A 16,207-nucleotide genomic window follows, 5' to 3' on the forward strand; every position below is an offset into this window, starting at 1 on the left:
TCACTTTCAGGGGGAGCCACAACCTTCTTGGTATATGTCGATGATATAATAATGACAGGGGATGATGATAAGGAGCGACAAATTTTGAGTCAATGTTTGGCTAAGGAGTTTGAGATAAAGGCATTAAGGAGGTTGAAATATCTTATTGGGATCAAGGTGGCTCACTCTAGACAGTGCATTTTCTCAGCAAAAGTATGTTATGGATCTCCTCAAAGAAACTAGCAAGACAATGTGCAAACCAATAAGTACTCCAATAGATCCTAATCTGAGACTTGGAAAGGCAGAGGAGGATGTTGCAGTAGATAGAGAAATGTACCAATGCTTGGTAGGAAGACTCATTTATCTATCTCACACACGACCGGATATAGCTTATGCAATGAGTGTGATTAGTCAATTTATGCATAGCCCGAAGGAAGTCCATCTGCAGGTAGCTCACTGAGTGTTACAATACCTCAAAGGGACACCAGGAAAATATATTTTGTTTAGAAGGAATGGAGGCTTAGTTCTTGAGGTATACACGGATGCTGATTATGTTGGGTCGATTGTTGAGAAGAGGTTGACCTCTGGATATTGCACCTTTCTTGGTGAAAATCTTGTGACGTAGAGGAGTAAGAAACAAAATGTGGTGGCTCGATCTAGTGCAGAGGCAGAATTCCGAGCAATGGTTCAGGGTGTATGTGAACTACTTTGGTTGAAGATTATCTTAAAAGACATGAAGATTAAGTGGGATGGTTCGACGAGACTCTATTGTGATAATAAGTCCGCAATCAGCATAACTCATAATCCGATACAGCATGACCAAATAAAGAACATTGAAATTAATAGACACTTCATCAAAGAAAAGTTAGAGAACGGATTGATTTGTACACTTTATGTGTCTACACATGGCCAACTTGCTGATGTACTTACCAAGGGGTTAAGTAGTTTAGTGTTTCAGAGTATTGTATCCAAGCTGGAAATGGAAAAACAGATTCGCCAGCTTGAGGGCGAGTGTGGGAAAGCGTGTTTAATGACTTGTATTCTATATGTGTATAGTTAGTTATTTTAGGAAATTTTGTAACAGCTTGTATTCCTAGAATTAGACTGACATAGTTAGTTTCCTATTCTGTTAAAATATCCTATAAATCATGGGATCTGATATAACCTAGTTAGTTTTCCTTTTCTGCTGCTAGGGTTAATGTATATAGCTAACTTTTGTGTATTATTCATACGTACAAAGAAAATTCTTCTACGTAGTGTTTCTCAGTTTGTGTCTATATATATATATATATACATGTATATATCAATCTCCCTGTATATGTATATGTTGCTACAAATTGGGTTCTATTTATGGGAGAGAAACAGGTTTCTAATTTGTGCAAGAGAAAGAAATTGAGGATGATGACAGAAACATCGTCTGAGAAATTGGGGATTGCAGAAAGGTTTCTGAAATTAGAAATGGTGAATAATAAAAGTGAATAAACAGATTAGTAAAAAATCACGTTCCAATTGGACTGCCACATCATGCTGCCCAACAATTCGGTGCATGACTTTGGTGTAAATATCATTTTCCTTTTTTTAAAAAAAAAAGGGAAAAGTGCATAAAAAAACCTTTATTTGCAAATAATTTCTTGAATTATAAATTGTTATTGATTTGTTGTTGTAATTAAGGACAAACCCATCACAAAAGACTATTTTATCCCTTCTCATTAAATTTGCCATTTCTTTTTAAATTTACCTTATTAGTATCAATTTATCATATAAATAAAAATATATATAGATTTATAACTACCATTTTTTAAAATGGTTAACTTATTATTAAAACTTTACTATTTATAATAAAACTTATTGTCCTTAGTTTATACTTAGTTTAAACATTTTACCCTAAAAAAAATACATTATTTTTCATACAATATATTCATGAAAATTAATAAATTACTTAAATAAAAAATATCTTCTTCTTTCATGCAATATATTTATAAAAAATTAAGAAATTAATTAAATTGTGTTAAGTTTTTCTACTTAAGATTTTTAAGAAACAAAGTGATCATATCCAAACTGATAAAATGTAATTTTTGTTTAATTGTAACAATTAGTGTAGCGATTAGCGGGGTTTGGTTTTTTGCTTAATGCAATATATATATATATATATATATATATATATATATATATATATATATATATATATATTTTAAACGAAAGCTTAATGTAATGTTAAATTTTCTTATTTATCAAACACTTGCTAAATCGACTTTTATTTTGGAATTATATGAGTTTAAGAAGAGGATATTTTGATATTTTAGAATAAAAATTGGAGGACATTTGGACCTTTAACGATATATCTTGATGACATTTGTAATTAATTAATTTGATTTAATTTAAGTAAAAAATAAACTTTTAAAATAGACTATAGGACTCCTAACTCCAACCTGTAATTTTTTCTATTTCTTTCTTCTAAAAAAATGTTAATAATACAAATATATCACTATCGTTACATATGGTATATAGAGCAATCACCGAATATAATTTTTGAAGCTCATTAAAGTAAGTCCTAATTTGTGCTTAATAAGAGTAACCTAAGTTACACAATTTTTCTAATGGGTGTCAATCTTACATTATGTGTCGCTCCCGCTATCACATTTTGCGTGTGTTTTTACTCCCGTTCTCATCCAATATGACTTAAATTTTGCCCTTCTTGTGCTCTGCTCCCGTTCTTATTCTCGCTTTATGTGACTCAAAAAAATAACTATAAAAATAAACTTATAAAATACAAGAGCACAACAAATAGTAATATCAAAATTAAAATTTAATGACACGAAATGAAATATCATACATATGACAATATAGAAAAGAATGTCGCCTCATATCTAATAAGACTTTGATACTGATGTCTTCAAAATATTGATGTTAAAAGGATGTAAGGATAGTACAAATGTCTTTATTTCAAATTTGTTCTATTAAAAATACAATTACCAATCCATCCCATTTCGAAAGCAGGACATTCGGATATGCATGATTTAATATAATTTTAAGTAATTACCCATATTCTAGAAGTCGGTAGGTCGAATCCTTTTAGGCCACTTTGAGAAAAAAAAATAATAATAATAATTATATGTAATTGCCAGTGTATATGGAATGGTAACACTACATGTACCTAGCGGTGGGATTACGAACTACTTTAAGAAGCCCGATATTACTATTGTTAAAAAAAAATATAAAAAAAAAAAAAAAAAAAAAAAAAAAGGAAAAAGTAATAACTATAAAAATAAACTTGTTAACTAAATAAATACAAAATCCAAAAGGTAATAAAAATAATAAAAAGGAATTTTTATGCCTTTATTTTAATATAAAAATAAACATGACAGGTTCGAAATAAAATATATTTTGGTTCATTCTCAAACTCACTCAAAACAAATAAATAGCCGTTTAAAAATTACTCGATTAAATAATTTATTGTACGTGTTCGGTATGAATATCAATACTCATAACATATATGTCATTTGAACATAGTGTGATTGTATATGGTGACACAAATACAATCACACTATGTTCGAATAACATATATGTATATATATATTAGAAATAGAAATTGTGTACGTTACTGAAATGGAAAGATCTAGGTGAGGTAAGCATGATGATTTAAAAGGTAGATCGATCAAAATTTGCGATCAAATGAAGTAGGAAGATACTCCACACCGCTGAGTTTAAGTATGCAAAATCTTTATTAGTACAATTTAATATATTAATGTATTAATCTTAATGTCAATGAGTCTGATGTGTATGACTATAATGTCATGAATTTTTTTTTTTTTTAAATTTTATATTTATTATTTTTGAATTTCAATTTGCGTGGCACGTGAGTTCTAAGGGTCTTTTAGGACATTTATTTGTATATAGAACTCTTGTAAATGCATTTCGAGTCACTTTGCTATTTTTGGATTTTAGGACCGATCCCGTGTAGGCCTAGGGCCGGGTTTTCATACTAGAAAATTTTGTTTCTCACCATTTCTACACCAAATACCGTAGTCACATAATCGCATACATTCGCAAATCATGCTATACTATAATCATGGAGGTCATACTATAGCAAACAAGTAGCAATAAAATGTACAAAGACAAAATATGGGCCACAAATTAAACCGGTTGGCTGGTGGAACAATTGGTCGGCCGAAAGGACAATATTGGTCGACCGATAAAACACTTCGGTCGACCGGTTCTGCTGAAAGCAAAATCCAAGGAAGAAGATGAAGAAATAAAAATCCGAAACTATTGTAACCTAACTCACACACACATATGCATGCATAACAAGCTCTAAACCCGTAAAGCTCAAAGAAAACATAAATTTATAAACTAACAAACTCTCCACCTCATTGAAATGAAAATCTCAAAAACATGAAAAATAAAAAATGCTCCAAAATAAAAATAAAACCAATCAATGGAAAGCCCAAGGTGTCCGTGTCACTTCTCCCTTCTACGACATTTCGAGAATCCGAGTGGAAGGCCATCAAACCGAGTCCCCAAACATGAAGCAAAATGAAAGAAAAAATGAGAAAGGAGAGAGGAGAGAGAGGAAACGGATGAGAGAGAGAGAGAGGTGCCACACATACACATATGTGACCCAAGAGTCACATACGGGTCCCACTGAATATCAAATTTGTACAAAGGTCCAAACACAAAATATCTGAAAAAGTAATAATGCAAATATTCCAAAATAAAATAATAATATTCAAAGTGTCTCAAAAAATAAATAAAAAAGTGTTTGGAAATCATTTCCGAATACTCAACTCGGCCCGTGCCCACGTGACCCAAACCTGAAAATGAGCAGAAAAAGAAAATAGGAAAAATGAGACAAGTCCTCATGAAGGCCGTAGCAAAAAGTGAAAATTATAGAAGTCTTCTTCCAATTTATTTCTAACAAAAATTCTTAATCCGTTTTCTATATGTAATTTCAACTATTTGTGCAAAATAGAAATTCAATTTTAGATAACAAAATAAAATAAAATTGATTTTATTAACATCAGTAGTTAGGCCTTCTTGTTAATTAGTTTTAGAAATAATTGACTTTAATATAGGATTTGCTAAAGTAATTCAATTGTTCCTTAGCATTATCCCAGCCAATTTGAGGAGACCTAGATAGTTAAAGTACAGTCAAACTTTAATCTATTTATAACAATTATGATTTTTATGTTTATTAAATAATTTCAATGCACTGATTCGATGCTCCAAACATAACTTTATTATATTCCAATGGATTTATCTTATTTGTTTTGATACCAATGGATCAAATTACCTGCATAAAGTTCTCGTTTGAATCATGTTCACTTTCAAATTCATACACCATACACCTTATCATCAGAGTAATCCTAACAGGTTCTGTTTTTGCTTGTTGCACAGTGGATACAAGCGAATATTAGAATGTTAATAAAACTCATTTTAACTATCAAAAAATGACAATCTTATTCCCGTCCAACCAAACAGAGTCCAACCAAACAGAGCCTAAAGAGAAAAACGGCCTGTGCGGCAACTAAATCAACACAAATGTATATATATTATATATACAGGGAAAAATTTGCTGCAAGCAAGTCTAAACCCTAGCACCTTTCAAGCTTCATAACAACAAACCATCAACCACAATGAAAATTGCTTTAATTTTCGATCACCACAATGCACAAAACAGTGATAACTCCTCTCACCACAAACATTAATTATAGTGTTAAAACATTTATCTGAAATGATGAACAAACTGTACAGAATACAAAACTATTCTCTCATCCTTGTGACCAAGCTATTTGTACTTTTTACTCAATCGTCCGGCTATGAAAGGTTAAAGAAATAAGTTTGACAATATAATTAAGATGAAAAACACGAACAATTTCCGAATATTCGTGCATAAAGAACGATAATATACACGGAATACTTGAGAGTTTACTGGCCCTAGACTCCTCTCTTGAAACTCAAACTTACACAGACTACTCGAGAGTTAAATTAATTACGAAATGAGTTCCTAGTTTTCTGAAATACTGTCAAAGATCTCTGTGTGACTCTAATTCAGAGATAAAGCATAAATAGCTTTAGGCTTAAACTTTAAAAACGTAAAATCCAATGCGGAAAAGCATCAAAAAAACCAAAAGACAACACTGTTCAGATTTGCATAGAAAAATATAACAGGAAGAAACTATCATAAACCATACAAAATCCATTTATATAATGAGATCGATCTAATCTGGCATTTTCTGTTCATGTAAAACAATTATATCTACTGCCATCAACCCAAAAAAACACCATATCCCAAACTATGATATTCCATTAACAATTATAACTACTTAATATCATATTATCGGGTGTGCTTTGTTACCCGGTTGGTGGGCAAGCTCCACGATGTGGGTTGTGAGCCTTGGTTCGAGCCACCCGTCCCCCTCCCCTATATATATATATATATATATATATATCTTAGCTGAGATATGAACTTGTAGCAACTACATAAGCAATTACCACCAAAAATATATACACAACCAAAAAAGATAGAATTAACATCATTAGGAGGCTTTCAGTAAACGCTGCAGTTTTCGAAAATGAAAATAAAAATGGATAAACAGCAGCATTTGCATTAGGGGGTGTTTAGTAACTACACTTTAGTTTTCGGGATCTTTGTCTTTAACACCAGACCCATATATCTATCTAACCTTCTCATTTCTAACTAACTCCCATCTCTCTAATACTCGATTGAGAGAGACCCATATTTCTAATCTTCTTCACATTTCTCACTCACTCCATCTCTCTTAGCATCAGTACATTATCTCACTCCACTCATCTATGTCAACCTTGCCACTATTCAGACCATAATGTTTCGACCCGCTTGTAACAATCACAATAATAAAAACGTTTTATAAATGAAACGCCCCGCAACCAATAAGCTCTAAATCTGATTAACCGACAAAATCTGTAAGGTAGATCTGAAAGATTTCAAGTAGATTTTGTAAATTAATCTCTAGATTGAGTTTATTTTGTAAATTAGAGTTTAAGGTTTGTAGATTTTGTAGATAGATCTGAGTAGATTTGTGAATAATAAATCTGCAAAAATCAGATTTTCACAATAGCAGCAGATGACCAGATAATGGAAGATTATTAACAAATCCATTTCAGATCTGAAACAGATCTGCAAAACCTCACAATCCCTAAATTCTAATCTACAAAATAAACTAAATCTAAAGATAATTTATTTCAGATATAATCTACAAAATAAAATAAATCTAAAGATTAACTATTTTAGATTTACTTATAATCAGTGAAGTAGGTGGAATTTAAGATTTTACCTTGCAGATTTCGTCGGCAACAAAATGTAAAGCTTCAACAGAATAAAGTGAATGGTCTATATAGTGATGAGTTAAAGAGATAATGAAGTGAGAGTGCACTGAGGAGCAAGTTAAAATTGAGAAGAAGGTTGGATACATTGATCTCTGTCCGTTAAGACAGATCCTGTCATTTTTATTGGCATTGTAGAAACATGCAACTCTTTTTGGCACCGTCGTTTTGATGCTGCCAAAATTACACACCCGGATTCAACTTTCCACAAAAATGCTTTCTACTCTTAGAAAATTAAAGAGTTGTTACCAAAAATGGTGTCTACAGCCAGTTCTCTTCTCTCTCTCTCTTTTTTTTTTTTTTTTTTCGCAGCAAAAAATAGAAACGGACATCATTTGCCAAACACCCCCTAATGATGTTAATGTGATTTTGTATGTGCATTTTTAGGTCGATGACAGCCATAGGTATGATTGTTTTACATGGTAGCCATGGATTTTGTACTTAAACTATTTATGATTGCTACTTGCTGTTATATTTTTCTATGCAATTGCAACTAAAATAAACCTAACTAATATATATATACACACACACACACATGCATGTGTGAAATGAAGATATGGATATAATGTCAAGCAACAAGTGATAATCACCAAAGAGAAAGTGGTAAAAACCACCCCTAACATACAAGTTGTGAATCAATGTTGCTGAAACACTACACAACTAAACTGTAGTCATAACATTTATTTTTTTCTCCTACTCTGTAATTCTACTTACATTCTCTTCACATTTTTAAGTTAGTACAAAAGAATTAATAGACTCCTACCAAGAAATAAATATTTCAGAGCAGAATTTGTAAAACACCACCATCGGAAACATTTATTTTTTCATAGATATTCAATAAGAACAAAAAAGAACGGCAAGGGGAAAATCCTATAAAGAAGATATTGTTCTGCACTACCAATTTCACCAAACAGCATCACAAGCAGCCAACAAGTACATGTACCATTTCACCTCCCAAATAAATATAACAAAGAACTATGAATACATGTTTAGAAAGGAAACCATGCAAAGCAGGAAAACAAAAATCTCTTTGGTAACAGTTTCCAAAAACTATTTTTATGAAAACTAGGTTACAAAGAAATTTGAGAGTTTAAGAACCTGAACAAAACATACCCAATTTGCGTGTAAGGAGCCTTGGCAAAGACATCTAATTATGGGTTCCAATTTAATAAAAAGATCAATCTAATCTGGCATTAGATTTTAAGTTCAATAATTATATCTATGGCTTCTATCAACCTAAAAAAATTACTATATCACAAACTATAATATTCCAATGATATTTATAACTGCTTAGAATCATACTAATTCCACATTAAAATCATATTATCCGAGATATAAACTGAAAAACACACACAAACACAAATCACATTAACAAATCTAACAATTAATTCAAAATGTGCCAACATTTGATCAAAAACACCATAAAAATAGGTCCTTTTCCTCTCAAAACAAACATCTAGAAATAAACTGTAGTAATAAAGTAACCGAAACTTAATACCGATATAGATCGAACCGAAGCAACGAATCAATCAATCAACGCTCTGCATGATATCCTCGGCGGTGAACTTAGTCCCCTTGTCCTTATCCGCGGCGGCGCGGCCCTTGGCCTTGCGGTCGAGCAGGGACTTCCGGTCCTTGTCAAGGCGGAGCTTGGTGATCACCACCTTCGAGGGGTTGATTCCGACGTTGACAGTGGAGCCGTTAACCTTCTCACGGGTGATGCGCTCGATGTGTATGACCCACTTCCGGCGGTAGACCTGGACCACCTTGCCCTCGCGGCCCTTGTAGGTGCCTCGGACCACCTGGACTTCGTCGTCCTTTCGGACCGGCATCGAACGGACGTTGTACTTCGACCGGAGGTCCGACGAGAGGGGAGAGCTCATCAGGATGCGACGGACGCTCGACGGCGCCGTGAAGTGAGCCTTCCTGCTCTTGCGGCGGGAGCTGGATACCCTAGGATTGAACTTCATTTTCTCTCTCCTCTTTTTCTCTCTCTAAGCTCTGCAACTCGGATGACGGCAAGAAGAGTCGTAGGGTTAGGGTTTTGGGGAATTTATTGGGATTTTTTTTCGGCGTATTGGCTTTGGAACGACCTCGTTCGATAGCACTAGGTCATTTGGGCCAAGGCTTAGATTCTGTCTTGGGCTGGCCATCTACTGAATATGGATTTGAGTTTGGAAAGATTTTGATATATTTTGGGGCCATATTAAGACTATGAATATGATCAAACTATGGAGTTGTTTGGTTTATAATTATGAAACCGTTTTTTGTTATAAGAAAATTGAAAACAGAGTTATAAAATTGCGGGCTTGCTTGATTTATAACTCTGAAAATAGTTCTCAAGACAAAGAACAAAAAACAGTTTAAAGACAGTTATCTAAAAATAGGTCTTTTTGTAACTAAGTTTTTAAAAGACTGAACTAAGAAGAGCTTTTTTTGTAGAGTTTTCTATTTTTCTGTTCTCGGAAAGGCCGCATGTTTTCAGAGAACTGCCTTTTATAGTTATCTGGAAATAGTTTTATGTTCTCTGAATTTTTTAGAACTCTTTTCAGAGTTACAAGCTAAACAGATCTAGACATTTTTATAACTAATTTTTTAATAAAACAGTTCTTAAAAAATTGAACTAAGCTATTTTTTTATATACAATTTTCTATTTTCCAAAGTTACCATATACCAAGGCAGATAGAAGGGTGAGCCTACCAAAAAAAAAATTACTATACTAATATTAGCCCAGTTAAAGAAAAACAAAAACAAAAAAAAAAGCCCATGGATGATGGGCCACCAGGAAAAAATTAAAAATAAATTTAGGGCACACCATTTCAGCCTCCCACGTTCGCCTCCTTTTAGCCTCCTCCCAGGTGAAATTTTTTATGATCTTTTTTATATAAATTTTTATTTTATTTTATTATATGAATTTTAGTTATAAATATATGTGAAGATAATGACTGAAACGGGATATCCCTTTGAAGGATCTGAACGACTAATTGGTAAATTTTGGTTGAATTTGAATTTTACTTAATATAGGGCTTGGTTGATATATTTTGATTTAGGTAAATTACTTAAAATTACTTGTTCTGCAAACTAAAATAGAATTAAACAACAGTTGGTCTTCCTTGGCTAGCAACAGCATGGTAATTTTTAAATAATCTCTCCTTTTTCTGTACACAAGTAACAATGTTCAAACAGAAGTAGATAAGTCGACATAATGATTGTAATTTGAACTAGTGATTTATACCACAGCAAAATTACTTAAAATTACTTGTTTTACAGACTAAATATAGAGAGAGAATCTGTTTTATTATGTGTTTTATACTTGTTTTTATTAATACTATGTGTTTTATACATGATATAAATTTCGGTTGGTGGTTCATCCCTAATTTGTTTGGGTGGGACTTGATTTAGGATTGGACTTTGTGTTATATTAATCTGGGTTACGGTACCACTCGCTGCCAAACAGATTGCTAGGGCTTGGTATATGTTGTGTGCTATATAAGGAAGGAAAGAAGAAGATTGATCGATCTGTGGTGATGGCAGCACTGTTTCTAATGGGCAAAATGGAGGATAAAATAAGAAAAGATTTGAGAAGAAAAACGAAGATGTATCCAGGTTATCTTGAATATCCAAAAAGCTTCCCTCCTCAGCCGTTGGTTGAGAAAACTGTCTATATTCGTGTTAACAACCCTCCCCAAGGAACGAATGATTGGTATGCGTTTAAATTATCAAGCAACGCAGCTCCTCCTCCCCTCCCGGCGTTGGACGTCGGAAAAGGAAGAGAGGAGGAAAAGGGGAGGAGGCCACTACATCTATCAAACCTATCTTGGAGGGTGCAGAGACTCCATGGTCGGGCTGCTGTGTCTCTCTCGGCTCCACTATTTACTGTATTGGTGGTGGCGAATTTTATAAAGATTCTTCCCGGAACGTCATTGCCTCGGACGCCGTCGGTGGTGGACAGTGGAGTGAAGTAATTAAGATGAAAGCTAGCAGGGCGCGAGCTCGAGCAGTGACTGCTGGTGACAAGATCTATGTCTTTGGCGGTGTTGGCAAGGGCAACGATAATGAGGTTTTAAAGCCTCGTGGTCCGCAGATTGAGGTTATAGACCCAATCAAGAAAACGCGGGAAAGTGTTCAACCACCTCCGGTGCCCTTTGATTTTAATTTCACTGATGGTGAATTCTTTGTAACTTATGAGGACCATTCACGGAGGATTATCTCCGGTTCCTTCAAACACGGAGTCCTCCTTGCTTATGACGTGACAAAAGGAGGAGGAGGTTCATGTTCATGGGAGGTAATCGACCCTGATTTTGGATTTCAAGCCGACATTCTCTCCGGACCTGCATCATTTGACAGCTCTTTGTACTGGATCACTTTGGATGATGATGGAGAGTTGGAGTTACTTTTGTATGATTTGAATATGAAAATTTGGGATTCCTCGCGTATCATAGGTTTTGATCATTTCATACATCGGTCTAGTTACTATATACCACCCTTTTTTCATTTCTGTGGTAATCAGTTCCTCGCGTATCATTGGTTTTGATCATCTCTTACATCATTCTAGTAGATATATACAACCCTTTTTTCATTTATGCGGTAATCAGTTCGGCTTGATTTGGCATGATGGTGCTATTGATATTGGCTGTGGTAAATACCATTCTCTCATTAAGTGCTCCACAATAATAGTTTCTAAAAGAGTTGACAAACAGAAACTGAGAATACTGTCACGAAGCGATTCCTAAGACGCTTGGAGGATGGAAGACACGCATGCTGGTTGGCAAAGAGCAGAGTTTGACTGGGAATGGTTCCAGGGAAGGGGCGTGCAGGAGCACAGGATGGTACCTCTTCAGAGTTCAGGCAGGTCAACTCGGTTCAGTTCGAGGTGCTTGTCGCTGGTCGTGGACTTGACTATGAAGAAGGGAGTTGGCCATCCCTGCACAAACTGGTCGGGAGCTGGAGCCGTTCCCCTGACGAGGCCATGGCAGGCCGAAACCAGTCAGCATGTATCCTTGGGAGGGCAGGTCGTGGTGGCTGACCAGGGCGCTTGCGCGAGCCGAAGCAACGCCTTGGTGCCGCACGGGCCGTGCTGCTGCGCCAAATCTCTAGGCCCGTGACAAATGGTATCAGAGCAGGACTTGGGGTAAAGCACGGTAGGGTGCCCCCTTGTCGGTCCGGGAGGGGTCAGAGAATGAAGACGGTGCATTGAAGTTGCGTCGATGAGGAGGAATCAATGCAGTTGGGGGAGAGAGCCTCCATCTCCCCAGGAAGAAGCGTCTGTTGAAGTTGCGCATTGAAGGGCCGGAGGGCCGCGCGCACCAAAGTTCGTGCTTAGTCCTTGGGTGATGCAAACCATGGTGAAGGGCGAGCATCAAGTCGGCAGAAGGCCATTGCTTGCTCGGGATGTCGCGGAGGCGGCATGACGGAGAAGAGTCACGTCCTTGAGGAGTGGACGTCCCCTTGGTCCGAGGCCTATCATTGGGCGAGTGCAGTGCAGGGAGCTGCACAAGGAAGCGATGGTGGGAAGGCGAGCATACCGCATGGAGGCAGACTTTGGAAGGGAGTGGACGCAGTAGTGAAGCGCCGCACTGTGACGAGGACGTCGCAGGATTTGGGTGGGGGAGAATGTCACGAAGCGATTCCTAAGACGCTTGGAGGATGGAAGACACGCATGCTGGTTGGCAAAGAGCAGAGTTTGACTGGGAATGGTTCCAGGGAAGGGGCGTGCAGGAGCACAGGATGGTACCTCTTCAGAGTTCAGGCAGGTCAACTCGGTTCAGTTCGAGGTGCTTGTCGCTGGTCGTGGACTTGACTATGAAGAAGGGAGTTGGCCATCCCTGCACAAACTGGTCGGGAGCTGGAGCCGTTCCCCTGACGAGGCCATGGCAGGCCGAAACCAGTCAGCATGTATCCTTGGGAGGGCAGGTCGTGGTGGCTGACCAGGGCGCTTGCGCGAGCCGAAGCAACGCCTTGGTGCCGCACGGACCGTGCCGCTGCGCCAAATCTCTAGGCCCGTGACAATACGCCTGAGAGCTTATTCTCTCTCCACCAACACTTACGTACTTCCTAGAACATTTTACATCATGGATGCTGTGGTGCTGTAAGTGATTCTCCTACTTTTTACTTTTTTTATGACTTCTTTTTTAGTTTCTTGAAGCTGATCATCATATACATATATAGTACTTTGTGCTTCACCTCCTTGCTTACGTTGACTTGATCAGATTTGAAGTCCTCAACCCAATTTTGGTCCAATGGTCCTTAATTCAATTTTAAGAATTTTAAATCAAAATGCAACATGAATTACTAGCTCTTACCACTTAGTCTATCCAGGTCTTGAACTCTGATATTCAATAACTTTGAGTTCCTCAACCGCAAGATTTGAACATATAAATTACATCACTAACGCTAGCCATACCTAGTTCTCTCCTAATCTTACAGAACTTGTCCTCTTGAAGAGTTTTAGTGAGAATATCAGCTTATTGTGTTTATGTTTGAACAAATTCAAGCTTCATATCTCCTTTATACACATGATGTGTCAGAAAATGTTGTCTATTTTTTTTTTAAAAAAAAATGTTGTCTAATTTCAATATGCTTAGTCCTTGAGCGTAAAATCTTGAAGTTGTTGTCACATATTCTGCTTTTGTCATGGAAAGAACTGTTGTGCTTTGTTTTTTTCACTAAACCTTGAAACTGGGGAATGTTTATAAATTATATAAATTACTTGATATATTTTGCTTTTGCTTTTGGTAGTGATTAAATTTGTGTCTTTTAGAATTCTAAATTTAATAGAAATTAACAATTATAATTATTGATATAATGTTTATGTGAGTATGTATAAATTTTACACTTTGCTTTTACTTTTTATAAGAATTTTTTAGTGTAATTAATTTTGTGCCTTTTAGAATTCTAAAAAAAAAGTTACACTTATAGATATAGATACTCTTTAAATGTTACATTATGATTTTAAAAAATATATATATAGGAAAAATATTTAGAAATAACGAAAAGATATAGATATTGATAGATATACCATCTTTAACTTTTTTTAAAAAAAAAATAGTAAAAATGTTTAGATATAAGGAAAAGATCATAACAGTATGGATATAGATGGATGTTTTTCAAACTTGTACATGACATCCCCCCGGGCGCCCGCGTAAAGGATTATTGTCTTGCATGCATGATTGTATTGCCCTTTAAACCTGTGGTGCCATGAATTTTAGTGTTTTACATGATTGATTTATCTCGAATGTGGAAGGTGTTTTTTCCACCTTAAATGCATTGATTGATTGAAACTAAAACCTGTGCTTGGTATATCTTGCTAGAGGTTGATCGATTGAAGAACGGACCCTCCTTTATTTTAGTGATTGCAACACAAGAAATCTACCAGGCCAGTGGTCTAGCGATATCAAGCCCTTACTTCTCAAATAGAGGTCAAGGGTTCGAGCCTCCGTGGTGGCATGTGTGTGTAAGTACCCAACTAGGGATAAAAAATAAAAAATAATAAAATAATAAAAAATAAAATCTAGACTGACCGACTAGGAGCGGGGATTGAATATACCGGCGGTGAAGCTAGACTGACCGACTAGGAGCGGGCCACGACAATCGACAGAGCTCTCTGCCATGGAATAGCCCGAGCTCTATAGAAGATCATGCGTAGGCGAGAAGTGGGCCACGGCCATCGGCGGAGCTCTCCGCCATGGACTCGTCGAAGCTCTGTACAAGAATCATGCGCCGGCGAAGAGCAGGCCACAACTGTCGGCGGGTTCTTATAGACGTGTAAAAGGACGCGCCATCCTCTCCGTTGATAATATAAAAGTCAAAGGGCAAAAATGTCAATTCATTACTATTGGGGTGTCTTTGGTAACTATATCAAACTTGAGGGGATGTATTTGTCCCAAAATAAGCTAACTTTATCTGCTTGTCCTTATCCCAAACCTCAGGGGTGTCACTGTACTTTACCCTATTTATTATTATTATCAACTACCTTTACTTAATTAATTAACAATAATGAATATATTAAAATGTCCTAATCTAACATTTAGGAGAAGAGATGATAGAGTTGGAGATGGCAGGTGGAGATTTTGATGGGGAAGATAAAAAAAATCTCTATTATATCTATATTATTATTAAATGTGTAAAGTGTTTCAGTATTTCAGTATTTATTTATTAATTGATATAAATTTTATAACACTCAAAATTACCTAATAAAATTAAAATTAACAAAATATAAAAAAAAGTTTAATTCAAATTACAATGTCCTACATTGGTTTTAAGTAAAAAGGATTACATGAAAGCCTCTTATAAAACTATAAAGCTAAAGAAATAATAATTACACCTTCTCGGCCTTTAAGCTAAAATCAAGTGTAGTACTAAATTTTTTTGGGTCAGCCTTTTGGCTAACCTTTTTTGGTCTTTTGGCTAAAATCAAGTGTAGTACTACTTTCTCGGCCTTTGTGCAAAGAGTTTCGGTATTTATTTATTAATTGATATAAATTCCATAAAATTCAAAATTACCTAATAAAATTCAAATTAATTCAAATTAACAAAATATAAAAAAGAGTTTAATTCACAATAAAGAGCTCTCATTAATTATTATATCCCACGATATAAATTCTATAAAACTCAAAATTAACTATTAAAATTAAAATTCAATCTATAATCAATTGTGCTTGACCAAATGGTCCATAAATTAATCTATTTATCTATTTATTATTATGAATTTTTTTTATAAGAGAAATCTAATTAGCCAAGAATTATTAATATAAAATATTTATTGATTGATATATAAAACAAAATACTTTTTCTAAAACTCTACCATAAATTAGCTTTTATTATTAGTTTCTTAGTAAAATCAAATCTAATTAGACAAGGATATATA

The 16,207-nt window shown here is 35.2% G+C and overlaps 1 protein-coding gene across 1 annotated transcript; it reads right to left on the minus strand.

Moving 5' to 3' along the window:
• Nucleotides 1–8,676: 8,676 nt before the first annotated feature.
• Nucleotides 8,677–9,384, minus strand: LOC132266992 (large ribosomal subunit protein uL24z). The gene has a single exon (XM_059768026.1). The coding sequence runs from the start codon at nucleotides 9,309–9,311 to the stop codon at nucleotides 8,871–8,873; it is 441 nt and encodes a 146-aa protein (XP_059624009.1). The 5' UTR covers nucleotides 9,312–9,384; the 3' UTR covers nucleotides 8,677–8,870.
• Nucleotides 9,385–16,207: the final 6,823 nt, after the last annotated feature.

Source organism: Cornus florida, unplaced genomic scaffold (assembly GCF_030987335.1).
Source record: "Cornus florida cultivar Cherokee Brave unplaced genomic scaffold, ASM3098733v1 CherokeeBrave_3.0.0_Hap2_Chr07, whole genome shotgun sequence".
In the NCBI taxonomy this organism is placed as follows: domain Eukaryota; kingdom Viridiplantae; phylum Streptophyta; class Magnoliopsida; order Cornales; family Cornaceae; genus Cornus; species Cornus florida.

Excerpts from the sequence above, each read along its gene's own strand:
- LOC132266992 (XM_059768026.1), bottom strand. The coding sequence starts at position 9,311 with ATGAAGTTCAATCCTAGGGTATCCAGCTCCCGCCGCAAGAGCAGGAAG.